Source organism: Pipistrellus hanaki, assembly GCF_964339955.1.
Source record: "Pipistrellus hanaki genome assembly, chromosome: 9".
In the NCBI taxonomy this organism is placed as follows: domain Eukaryota; kingdom Metazoa; phylum Chordata; class Mammalia; order Chiroptera; family Vespertilionidae; genus Pipistrellus; species Pipistrellus hanaki.
Window position 1 is genome coordinate 26,704,085 of NC_140511.1, and position 13,560 is coordinate 26,717,644.

The following is a 13,560-nucleotide window of genomic DNA, read 5'->3' on the forward strand; positions in this document are numbered from 1 at the left end:
AGTCCGGCGGCGGCGTGTGGAGGCCTGGATTCCCGGCACTGGGAATCTGGACGTGGGAGAGGTGGTTCAGCCCTAGCAGCCTCTCCTCTCCTAGGCTGTCCACTGGTTCCTCTGGCAGCTGGCGGCGGAGGGTACTTCTCCCGCGGACCACGTGCTTCTGTTTATTTGCACCGGCTTTATTGGTGGGGCTATTCTCTTTCCAAAACTAGCCCATTCCTTTGGTGTTTGAGCCGGAAGTGGCCTTCATGATGCAGAGTAGCCTGTCCAATTCCTTGAACATTCTTGTTCGTGTGCTAAACCAGAACCACATTTTGCCCACTAACTTAACGGTTTCCCATAGTTTTAGGGAGATGGTTGATGAAGCTTAGTCATAAACTAGAATGGCAACTAGAGCTGTGCTCTTAAAAAGTACAGGAGGTGCTTAGACGAAATTGGACTCTTCCACTATTGCTAGTCTGCTCTTTTAAAATGCGTGTTTTAAAACAATATAATTTTGTTTTTAGAATTTGGAATCGAGTTTTCTGGCTGTTGAGCGCAGAACCGGGGATTGCTTGGAGAGAAAACTGGTCCTAGAGGAACTGGACTGACCGTAGAAATGAGTCCTGCAGATGCCCTGTAAGCACTTGTCTTCTGGAATCTTTTTCTGTTGCTATGTGTTTTTTAAAGCCCATCAACTAAGATCACCCCAAAAGAAAACGTATTTAATAAATTAGCAGTAAGTAGCTTAACGGAGCAGAAGTGATAATCATCGTAAATAATATTTGGACTGTTTAAAAATTCATACTAGATGTTTATTAACTGAAAGATGGGGTCTTGCAGTAGTGTGATTATGTTGCTATAGTATGTAAGTTTATGTTTCTTAGGTTTGTCTTAAAATATATTCTTGAGCTTTAAATATTCTTGAACTTTCATGGTAAAGTCTTACTAGTCAAGGCAAGTCTGTTGAAGCAAATTTTTAGATGAGTAAATTGCTCTAGTATTGAATAAATTGGAAATGATTTTGAGAAAAAAGGTAAAAGGACAAGGAACAGGAAGGTAGAAAAACTTTAGACTTGGAGTCTTTCACCCTGGTTTTAATTTCTTAATTAATACTATGACTTTAAGCAAGATAGCAATTGTCTAAACTTTGCCTCAGTTTCTTCATTTGTATAATTGGAATAAAAATGTCTTTCTCAGCCGGGACCGGTTTGGCTCAGTGGATAGAGCGTTGGCCTGTGGACTGAAAGGTCCCGGGTTCGATTCCAGGCAAGGGCATGTACCTTGGTTGCGGGCACATCCTCAGTAAGGGGTGTGCAAGAGGCAGCAGATCGATGATTCTCTCTCATCGATGTTTCTAACTCTCTATCCCTCTTCCTCTCTGTGAAAAATCAAAATATATTTTTTTAAAAATGACACAGGAGGATCAAAAGGGTTTACTAAAATGGTAATCCCCCCTCTGATTCTCCTGTGCTATTAAAAAAAAAAATGTCTTTCTCAGATTGATTTTGATGTTTAAGTGAGAGAATCATATGAAAGTAATTCATAAGTTGCTGTGGAATCATTGGGTAGTAACATGAGTTGAAAGTATTCAGATCTACCTCTGTGTACATAGCAATCAGAACTGTGTGCATATCATTTTTAAACGTTCTGAAGAGAAATCTTTTCTGGAAGAATCTCTTGCACATAAAGATTTGAAGTGTGTGTGTGAGTGTGTGTGTGTGTGTGTGTAAAATATGTATTTTGAATTATATATACATATACATATATATCCTATATAATAAAAGCCTAATATGCAAATCATTCAAATGGTGGAACCACTGGTTGCTATGAAGCACACTGACCACCAGGGGCAGATGCTCAATATAGGAGCTGCTCCCTGGTGGTCAGTGGGTTCCCACCGGGGAAGCGCTGGTAAGCCAGAAGTTGGGCTCATGGCTGGCAAGCCCAGCGTCAGTGGTGGGAGCCTCTCCCGCCTTTGTGACAGCACTAAGGAGCAGTGAGCTGAGTGGTAAAGAGCGAGGGGTACCGAACTGCGAGAGGGCACAGGCCAGGCTGAGGGACACCACCCTTCCGCCCTGCACCCTCCTACCCATCCTACAAATTTTGTGCACTGGGACTCTAGTATATATTATGAATAAGTGAAAAATAACCTGAATTTTAAAATGAGGTTTTAATCCTATTTCACTTAGTTGTGCAATAATTAATTTCTCTGTGTTTAGTCTTATTTTTTTTATTTAAATCAATTTTTATTGTTCATATTATTACAAAGGTTCCTCATTTCTTCCACCCTCCACCAGGTTCCCACCCCACCCTCCGCCCCCTCCCCACCCCCCATTGTCCTCATCCATAGGTGCACAGTTTATGTTCAGTCTCTTCCCGCATCCACCACTCCCCCTTTCCCTGATAACTGTCAGTCCACTCCTCTCCCGTATCTCCTACTCTACTACAATCAACAGCTAATATTGTTCATCAGGTTTTTCAATCTCCTTTTGTTGTTGTTGTTGTTGTTTTTTAATTAATAAACTTTTACACTTCTAAGAATAAATTTTAAAATCTAATAATTTTAAACCTTGTTTTTTCTGCCCTGGGAATTGAGAAGCAAACTTGTTTACATGTAAACTTGCCCTTAGGCTATCAAAAGGTATAGCCATTCAAATGTAAATGAACACATTGTTTAAAGATAGCTGCTAGTTGGAATTGGATTACCTGTTCTGGGTGGGAAGGGCTTGTCCTCCCCTTTCTCCATTAAAATTAAGGTGTTAGCTTTAAAACCTCTTTTTGGCAAGAGACCTTAAACTTTCAGAACTTTAAATTTTTCAGATAGTAAATCAGTTTGTACTTAGCATTTTCTCAAATCAATAATACTTCCACATGCCCAAGGATACACTTCACACAAAAGACATTTCCAAATAGATCAACCAACCTAATCCAGACCCCACACAAGGCACTCACAGATCAACACCCCAGCGCTATAATAACTCAACACAACCAGATCTAAGCCTTCATCACTTGATTCAGCAGACCCTCAAGTTCCCCCAAAAGTTTCCAGCCATGTCTGAGAGGCAGCCCTGGGGCGTGGGCAGGCGAGGAGCGAGCTGTTCCGGGCCTGGCTGCTCCGGGCCTGGCCTCTGTTGCTCTGGTCCGCTCCATAACCTGCTGCTCCAGGTCTGGCCACTGCCGCTCCCGGCCTGGCTGCTGCTGCTCTGGGCCTGGCTGCTCCCAACCCGACTGCTCTGGGCCCGGCTGCTCCGGGCCTGGCTGCTCCCAGCCTGGCTGCTGCTGCTGCTCCGGGCCTGGCTGCTCCTGACCCGGCTGCTCTGGGCCCGGCTGCTCCGGGGCTGGCCGCTCCGGGTCTGGCCGCTCCCGACCTGGCTGCTCCAGGCTTGGTTGCTGCTGTTTTGGGCCTGGCTGCTCCCGACCCGGCTGCTCTGGGCCCGGCCGCTCTGGGCCTGGCCACCCTGGGCTTGGCCGCCTCCGCCCCAGGCTTGGCTGCCACTGCCCCAGGTCTGGCTGCTCCGGGCCTGGCTGCTGCTGCTCTGGTTCTGGCTGCTGCTGCTCTGGGGCCTGGCTGCTGCTGCTCCGGGCCCGGCTGCCACTGCCTTGGGCCTGGCTGCCGCCGTTCCAACATTCTGTCCTTTTTTTTTTTTTTAAACGCATTTATGTTGCAATGTTGGCTGCTGAGTTAAGTTCAGTGTTAGTCTTCGATTTTTTAAGATCTTTGTATTCTTTCTTAAGTAATTTTACTATCTTTTGCTATAACTTGATTTCTTCACATTGAAAACTTCTTCGGTTTCTTCCTCCTCGTCCTGGAAGCTCAGCAGGCTGGCCTGTGGCACCCCTTTGTTCTCCACGGCCTCCTGCGCGGCTCCAGCCTGTTGCCGGGGTCGGTGCCGCCCAGGAAGCAGCCCCCGGCCTCGGCTCCGTGGCCCGCGATCAGCGGTTGAGGGCCTAGTGGCACACCCCCCCTCAGGGGGGGCCCTGTCGCCTGGCTTCTTGCCGGCGCCTGGCTGGCCAGTGTCCGTCAGTGGCTCCTGCTCCTCATCGCGTTCCTCCCAGTCTGGAGCTTTTTTCTCCTTCCCGCTCGTAGAGTCTAGCATCAGAGTCAACAGACTGTCCTCTGCGCGCAATGTGCGCGACTCCGGGGGCTCTGCCCCTCGCCGTTCCCCTGGGACTCCGCCTCACAGCCCTGTCTCCCTCTGTTTGAGCCTGGGTCCCAGGGTCTGGCCTAGAACTGGGGTTCAGAGCAGTCGGAACTGGTCCCAGCAAGGCCGGAGCTCTTGTTTCCTTCCCGCCAGGGCAATCTAGCATCAGAGTCAACATTCCGTCCTCTGCGTGCAATGTGCGCGACTCCGGGGTCTCTGCTTTTCGCCGCTCCCCTGGGTTTCCGCCTCACAGCCCCGTCTCCCCCTGCCTGAATCTGGGTCCCCAGGGTCTGGCCCAGAACTGGGGCTCAGTGCTGCCAGTTCTGGGGTTCAGCCCAGTCCGGGGCTTTTATTTCCTTCCTGCTAGGGAATGCCAGGCAGGCACCCAGCCTTCTTCTCCTCCTGCGTCCTCTCTGCAGCATGTCTCCATACCTTAGGCTTTTTCAGCTCCTCTGATTTTCCTTCTGGTTTTCTCTTTCCTTCTTGTAGAATTTTCAGTCAGTCGACTACCTGTAGCTCTGGGCAATGTCCATTTTATATTTTAGTTGTATTCCATTGAAATTGTTGTGTGTGGCTGTGGTTAGGTGTTTACCTGTGCAGCCCTCTTGGATCCCACTTCCCGTGTTGGCCATGTAGTCTTCTTATTTTTTTATGTTATTATTATTATTATTATTATTATTTTAAGGATATCCTTCGCTTCATCTTTTTTAAAAAAAAAAAGTTTTGTTTTTTTTTTAGAGATAAAGGGAAGGAGAGGGAGAGAGCTAGAAACATGAACATCAATAGGCTACCTCCTATACACCCCCCATTGGAGATCAAACCCGCAACCCAGGCATGTGCCCTGACCAGCAATTGAACCCTCACCTGGTTCAGAGCTTGACTCTGAGACACACTGGCTAGAACCTTCTTATTTTTCAGATATAGCAATACATAACTACATGTGCAAGTTGGCATCATAGATACAAAAGTATTTTAAAGAATGCTAAAAGGTACATTAAGTTTAAGAGAGTATTAATTACTATTACTTTGCTGCTTCACATGAAAGTAACTTTACAGATTTGAATAGAATTGTAAATCTGTTTGTTTCTTGGCCAAATCTGTTAACTGAACACTAACTTTGTATAGAGAGTAGAGTCTAACAAGCAACTTCAGGGGCCTGAATGTAAGTTACTAATTTATTAGCATAAAATCTACTTAAAAAGTAAAAGGAGAGGCTTTTAAAATTAACCAGTTAATTCTGATTTTTCCTGGAGGAGTGCAAAATGGATAATGGCAAGTTTAGATATGGTGTCAAATCCTGCTGGTTTTTTGCTATGGAATAAAATAGAAAAACAATAGAGCTTTCAAGTCCAGGGTACAAATGAGTGTACAGAACCGATTGTGACACGTTATACTTTTTTTTTTTTTTAAATAATAGACATTTATTTGAAGTGATATCTTTGAAACCCCGATGGTGTTAAATTGTGCATTTCAGGTTTAACTAACATAATTAAAATACTAAGGACAGATGCATCCACAGATTGATTCCATGATTATTTCTTTGCCCATTCTTCTCTTTTCTTTCCTGAATAACCTCTTTTAGATACGGTTCAAGGTAGAATTTATCCTCTTCTTATTTTGTGCACTGCTCTTTAGGCAAGATCTGCTGCCTCACTGAAGGTTCAGTGCTCTCTTAATGGGAAACACCTTGTCATTACACAGGTTCTCAGGAAACTGCCTATGGCTTCTTTTATATCTTCATCCACTTGTATTGTATGGTCTTGCATTAACCCCAGCTTATTGAATCCTGCAGCATTGTAATACCATTTTCAAATACCCTGTAGCTACCGGCTTGATGCTGCAACAGCAGGCCGTCTCCACATTTTTTAAGAAGTCACAGACCTGCCAGAACCGGTTTGGCTCAGTGGTAGAGCGTCGGTTTGCAGACTGAAAGGTCCCAGGTTTGATAGTGGTCAAGGGCTTGTACGTTGGTTGCGGGCACATCTCTGGTGGGAGGTGTGCAAGAGGCAGCTGGTTGGTGTTTCTCTGCCATCGACGTTTCTAGCTCTCTATCTCTCTTCCTTCCTCTCTGTAAAAAAATCAATAAAAATATATTAAAAAAAAAAAAAGGAAGTCACAGACCTTTTAAAAATTTGTGTACATTTGTTCTGTATTGAATTAGTGGTAGGCAAAACTATGTGGCATGAAAGATCTTTTGAATACTTCAAATTCAGACTTAGTTTAAGACCAGAAAAATGATTTACTTTAAAGTGATTTACTGCTGTAATCTGCTTTATAAATTTAGGTTTTAATTTACTTGAACTTTCTTTTAATGAATTATATTGAAACATTTCTTTTTTAATACAGTGACGATGAAAATACATTTAAAATTTTAGTGGCAACTGACATTCATCTGGGATTTATGGAGAAAGATGCAATCAGAGGAAATGATACATTTGTCACCCTTGATGAAATTTTAAGGCTTGCCCAGGAAAATAAAGTAAGTTTGGTTAATGTTTTTCAGTGTTCCCTTACTCAACAGGCTCTTTTCCCTATGCTATGTGCTCACATTGCCTGTTTAAATATCAGTATACTAAAAACCCAAAGCAGGTTTTGTGTCCTTTGTGCCCTTAATTCAAGTAGGAGTTACTTTTGAAAATAGTCGATAAAGATTTACAAATATTGATGGGGTATTTCCTGAATGTAGAAATGTCATAGTTTCTACTTTTAAAGAACATAAGGGCAACCAAATTTGAGATAAGACAAATATCCAAAAAGCTCAGATGCAAGGTCACATGTGATAAGAGTCATAAGAAAATTATAAAGAACCTTTTCTGGGAAATTAGAGGAGGAAGAGATGGTGTTTAGAAGGGAAGAGCAAGATGAGTTCAATGAAGGAGGTAGCATTTAACTTGAGCTTTGATGGGTGAAGAGCAGAGAAAACGTACATTTCACAGGAAGCAGGAGGAAGGACACACAGATAAGCCAGTATGATGTATGTTGGGAACAGCAGGTCTGGTCAGCTGTCTGGTAGGCCATGTGTTTGTTAGAAAGCATCTTGAAACTCCAGAAACGTGATCTGAATGGCACTAAGGAGAGCTTCAAATGCCAGATTGAGGAGTTTGTACCCTCTTCAGTAGAATGTCTTCTGGCAACAAGGTATAGCATGAATCAGTATGAGGCCTCTTTAAGGAGATAGCCTGGGATGGAAAAGAGGAAGTGAATGCAAGAGATATTCCAAAGATAGCATTTGCATACTTTGATTGGTTAGTTGTAGGAAGTGGGGATGAGGGAAAAGAGGATGACAGTGACTGAAGTGTGTTAAGATTGGGTGAATGGTGGTACCAATAATAGGAATAGGTTTTAAATAAGGAAGAGGTACGGCTTTATGTGGGAAGGTGATGAATTCTGATTTAGACCATTTGGGTTTAGAGATTCCAGTAGGATATTCAAGGAAACATTCCTACAGGCAATTGAAATATTGGTCTAGGGCCCAAGAGAGAATCCTGTTTCCTTTGTTTTCCTACTCTTAGGTGTTAAAATATCTCATTCCTTAAGCATAAGCTCCCCTAACCCCCCTCTACTTTGCCCTTTCTTTCTCTTTTTTTCTTGTTTTCCTTCCCTGCATTCCTTAAGTTTAATTGCCCCCTCCCCTCACAGCCCCATGTTGGTACTTCCAGATGCATAGTATATTTACTTTTTGCCTTAATTCTTCCTTACACATACTTTCTGAACCATTTAAAGTAAATTGCATGTATAACAATAGTGCACTTACCAAAACCAGGAAATTAATATTGACTCAATACCATTATGTAATTTTAAGATGTTACCACTTGCCTCATTAATGCCTGTTAAACCAGTCTGGGGCAGGTAGGGTTGTCTCCAAGTTCCGAGCCAGGATTGCATTTGGCATTTAGTTGTCATGTGTCTTTCATCTCTTGTAGTTTGTCTTTGTTTTTCATGACTGACATTGTTGAAGAGTGCAGGCTAGTTATTTTGTAGAATAGTCCTCAGTTGGATATGCCTGACATTTACTTCGTCATGATTATATTCACTTTTGGCCCGAATACCACAGAAGCCAGTTTTGTCCTTCTTAAGATTCCCTGGATCACAAACCACTTCCTAAAAATATTTAAAACGTTTTTCCTGCCATAGCTGGTTTGGCTCAGTGGATAGAGTGTTGGCCTGCAGACTGAAGGGTCCCGGATTTGATTCCGGTCAAGGTGGCATGGCCAGATTGTGGGCTCGATCCCCATTAGGGGGTTTGCAGGAGGCAGCCAATCAATGATTCTGTCGTCATTGATGCTTCTCTCTCTTCCTCTCCCTCTCTGAAATCAGTTAAAAAGTTATATATATATACATGTATATGTAAAATAAAGTTTTTCCTTCTGATAAAATACACAGAATCAAATTTACCATCTTAACCATTTTTAAGTGTACACTTCAGTAGCATTAAGCAAATTCACATTATTGTATAATCAATCTCCAGATTGCCTTTCAACTTGGAAAAGTGAAACTACAACTCTCCTTTCCCCTTCCCCCCTAAAATTATTTTTTTATTTGTTTTGTTGTTTTTTTTCTTCTATGCCTTTGATTATGATTTTCTTCCTTTACTCAAACCATGTATATTTTTGAAGATCTAGCTTAAATCCCACATTTTTATTAAACTTTCTCTGACTACTGTAGGAATGTAAAATTTTTCCCTTCCTTTCACGGTTCTTTGGCTGGTCTGATAATTACATTGACAGATTAACAGGAGAAAAACAAATTCCATACATAAATGCATGAGACTCCTTGGTAGTCAGGTAATCGAGGCTCACATACCATCCTGAGCCAAAAGAAGAAGGGATTAGAAGTGTGGGGCTTCAGAAGGATGTGGGGAGGAAGGCAGTCCACAGGAAGACGGGAAGAGCAAATATTGGGTAAAGCAGATAAGTCTTTCTGATACAAAGAGTTGTCTCGGTAGTCTCTTCCTGGTATAGGCTGTCTATCTAAGCTCTTTCAGGCAGTTGAGGGAGGGGTAGAAATGTTTGTCTTGAGTTAGCTAGGTCTTAATTGCCTTCAGCTCAAAATAATCCCCATGCCAAAATGGTGTATTTAGCTCCCACCCACTGCTTAGCTCACAGTGATCTGTACTGCTGGGTTCTTTTGTATAATTAAAAACTTCATCAAATTTCTTCAGTCAGATTGGACACTTACTGAAAGCATCAGTGTTAGGTGTGGTTTCTCCTTCTCTCTGGTGGTTCCTCAGAATCTCATTTATTTTCATAGCATCACTGTGTAGGCAGATCCTTCCCAGACTTACTGCTCTCAGAGGAATCTCCTTTCCTCAGTTAGAATTCACTGTACTAATGGCATTTCTACTCCTGGGTCATTTACATATCTATTCTAGTGCATGTCAGTCTGACTTATCTCTAGATGCAGAACAGTTTGTCTCTTCCATTAGATTTTGAACGTTTTTTTAGGATAGGGATTGTATTTTATTTATCATTGTATCCTCAGGACTGAATACAGGTTATTTATTGCACATTGTCAGTATTTAATGAGGGCAGGGCCATTAATGACTTTGTAGATTATTGTTTCTTTAGCTGCCTATGCCTGTAGGAACTCTTAATTGTTGAATAAATTGAATGAATAAGTTGGATTGAATCGGCTATCTCTTTCATAGGTTCTATTAAAGTGCTACATTTTATCCTTGATTTGAATACTGGGGGAAAATGTGATCACTTAGGGTTGCATCAGAAAGAGATTGGTGTTGTAATTTGAAAATAGCTTGTTTGAATGTGGCCAAGAAAACTAAATTAGAATCAGATTCATCACCAGACTGGACGGTGCTTTAAATGAGTAAAATAAAAAATTAAAAAATTTAAATTTCCATATGTAATGGCAATATATATATATTTACCTTTCACCTATGGAAATATTTTGTCTATAAAACATACTAATTTTAACACTTTTCTGTTGACTAGGTGGACTTTATTTTGTTAGGTGGTGATCTTTTTCATGAAAATAAGCCCTCAAGAAAAACATTACATACCTGCCTTGAGAAATTAAGAAAATATTGCATGGGTGATCGTCCTGTACAGTTTGAAATCATCAGTGATCAGTCAGTCAACTTTGGTTTTAGTAAGTAAGTATATTTATGTGCTTACGTGAAGTTTCCTATGTAGAGTATTTTTGTTAAAAGACACAAACATATTAACATCGAGCCATTTCACCTTTATTATAGCCTATTTTCATAGTAAATGTTGTTCTTTGAATTTTCTATGCATTGTTATATTAATTTGTAATTCCCTAATTAATTCTCGGACTGATATCTTTTTGAAATTTTATTGTACATTTGGGTATCCTTTTCTGTTCATTTCCTTTGCTCATTTTCTAAATTGATATGCAGATTGACCATCACTCCAACACACAAGATGGCTGCCCCATGTGGTCAAAGATCCTGCCTCCATGTCGACACAAGATGGCCACCACAGGATGGCCAGCAGGGGAGGGCAGTTGGGAGGAACCTATGCCTATAGGGGAGAGCAGATGGGGGAGACCATGCCTGCAATGGAGGGCAGTTAGGGGTGATCAGGCCTGCAGGAGAGGGCAGTTAAGGGCAAACAGGCTGGGAGGGGAGCAGCCCTAAATGGGCAGTTGGACATCCCTTGAGGGGTCTCAGATTGAAGAGGGTGCAGGCTGGGCTGAGGGACGCCCCCTCCCCTCTCTCCCCCCCTGCTGTGCACTAATTTTGTGCACCAGGCCTCTAGTATATATATGTGTGTTTTTTGTTTGTTTGTTTTTTTAAAATATATTTTATTGATTTTTTACAGAGAGAAAGAGAGAGAGATAGAGAGTTAGAAACATCGATGAGAGAGAATCATCCATCAGCTGCCTCTTGCACACCCCCTACCGGGGATGTGCCCACAACCAAGGTACATGCCCTTGACCGGAATCGAACCTGGGACCTTTCAGTCCGCAAGCCAATGCTCTATCCACTGAGCCAAACCGGTTTCGGCTATATGTTTTTTATTGATTTCAGGGAGGAAGGGAGAGGAAAAGAGGGATAGAAACATCAATGATGAGAGAAAATCATTTATCAGCTGCCTCCTGCATGCCCCACATGGGGATCAAGCCTGCAGCCCAGGCATGTGCCCTGACTGGGAATCGAACTGTGACCTCCTGGTTCATAGATTGAAGTTCAGCCACTGAACCAAGCCAACCGTGCGGGTTTTCTTTAATAAAGTGTAATACTTTGACATATTTTCAAACTTGAATTGAAATCAGTTGTTGCTTTTGATTTTATTTTTTTTAAACTTCAAAATTGTGGTCTTTTGCCATCTTAAATCATCCAGTTTGCCTGTAATTGCATTATTTTCTAGAGGCTGCTGGGGGTAACAGCTTTTGTCTCTTACGGAACCTTTAATTACCTTACAATTTTTTATTTTTATTTTTTAAGGTTTCCGTGGGTGAACTACCAAGATGACAATCTCAACATTTCGATTCCAGTGTTTAGTATTCATGGCAATCATGATGATCCCACAGGGGTAATTATTGGGTTCTTACATTTGAAATAGAAATGGCCAATTTAGTTTGTCTGTAGAAAGCAATTTTTATTAAATAGAGTCAAAAAGTCAAATTGATTTTTTATCATTCATAAAAGCTTTTATACTGCTTTTTAGATAATTTTTAGAAATTTGGACTAACAATTGGTGTGTGAAGTATGCTTTTATTTCATTACTGCTGAGATGAACAATAAGTAACCAGGACTAGCAAAAAGCAAACATCTATCATTTGTACAATACTTTACAGTTCACCATGTGCTCTTGTGTCTCTTATCTCATAGAATCTCTTCTGTAGGAAATGATTGTTTCATATACAGTTTTAAATGTAAATTAGGTCATCTTATTACCTGTTTATTTGGTAATAAATAATAATTATCTAATAATAGAAGTCCTAAACTCAAAATATCTTTTTGTTTTATCTGTTAATGAATATTATAAATCACTAATTATCTAGTCTTTTCCCTCCTACATCTTAAAGAGGCCTGCTTAATATTAAAAAGCACTTATTTCATGGCTAGCTTTTATTTTTCAGTGGCCAAGCCATCATAAGTTTTGATGAAATAATGTTTACTTTACTTTTAGCATGTGATTCCAATTGGAGATCATTTCTAATAGAAAAAAGGTAACAACAACTTTTAATATTGTAATTCTTTTTCAAAGAGACACTTTGTTAATTTTTTTTAACTAGTGTGTAGAATATATTTTAATAGTTAATAATATGATATGCAGATTACTTATTTTTAATATACAATAATATTCTTTGAAAATGTTTTACGTAGGCAGATGCGCTCTGTGCCCTGGATATTTTAAGTTGTGCTGGATTTGTAAATCACTTTGGACGTTCAATGTCTGTGGAGAAGATAGACATTAGTCCAGTTTTGCTTCAAAAAGGAAGCACAAAAATTGCTCTGTATGGCTTAGGTAAGATGGTTTTATCATTTATACCAATAAATATTTAATTGTCTAAGGAACTGGGAAATCAAATTCTGGAGTTAACTTTGTTGCTGTTTGGGGAAAAAATGAGGCAAATCTTTATTCTCTATATATTTTTATTTAGAGATATATAAATTCTGTACATAAATATATAAATATATAAAAATAAATTCTTATTTTATTTTTATAGTTATATAAATATAAATTCTTTATATTTACTATAAAAATGATAGGTTTGGGTAGATTTTTTTTAGTAATTAATAAGAACTAATAGTCCTGATTCTTGTTTTCAATAGCAGTTTTGGTTAAGAAAATTTTTTCTTTAGTATTTACTTATTGTTCTTTTTTTTCTTTCTTTTAGACTTAAAGAATCCTAAACATTACAATTAGAGTAATTAGATATTTTGGTCTTTGAAGGGTCTAAAGCTTCACTGTCCAATGCAGTAGCCAACTAGCCTCATATAGATGCTGAGCACTTGAAAGTGGCTCAACTGAACTGAGATATGCTAACAGTATCAAATACACGTCAGATTTCAAAGACCCAGAAAAAATATAAAATACCTTACCTGTTTCTTTTTACTTGTTTTACTTAATGTGGCCACTGGAAAATTTTAAATTATAGATTTGGACTGCATTAGTGACTCATTTTTGTTAGGTTTTGCTAATCTAGAGTTGTCAGCTCTAATGCTCAGAAAATTTGCCTTTATCAGCTTTATTGTCAATTTATTTAGTGTCCAGTAGTGAAAGTCTATTTGCTAGGCATTATTCTATATGAATGAAAGACAAATGACCTTTTTAGAGTGCAAAGTTTATTTATTGTGTTTTCCCTGGATTAAGTTTAGCTTGATATTTTGTTTTTTGAATACCATAGCTTTATTGTATATAGAGTATTATGAAAATTATATTCCATGTTAAATCAACCTTGAAGTACCCTGAAAGAAATTGGGGGAAAATTTCACACTGTAGGTCTTATTACT

General features: G+C 40.1%; 1 protein-coding gene across 5 annotated transcripts in view; it reads left to right on the forward strand.

Moving 5' to 3' along the window:
- The window catches only part of MRE11 (MRE11 homolog, double strand break repair nuclease), a 57,373-nt gene that overhangs the window by 367 nt on the left and 43,446 nt on the right, over window positions 1-13,560 (forward strand). For 2 of the 5 annotated variants that reach the window (XM_084895382.1, XM_084895381.1), the window contains exons 2-6: window positions 504-615; window positions 6,468-6,600; window positions 10,070-10,230; window positions 11,545-11,632; window positions 12,430-12,571. In XM_084895382.1, coding sequence (XP_084751508.1) covers window positions 596-615; window positions 6,468-6,600; window positions 10,070-10,230; window positions 11,545-11,632; window positions 12,430-12,571 — 544 coding nt within the window. In that variant the 5' untranslated portion in view covers window positions 504-595. Of the gene's footprint in view, window positions 1-57; window positions 183-503; window positions 616-6,467; window positions 6,601-10,069; window positions 10,231-11,544; window positions 11,633-12,429; window positions 12,572-13,560 lie in introns of those variants that run through there. The other 3 variants (XM_084895383.1, XM_084895385.1, XM_084895384.1) reach the window with 2 other exon arrangements.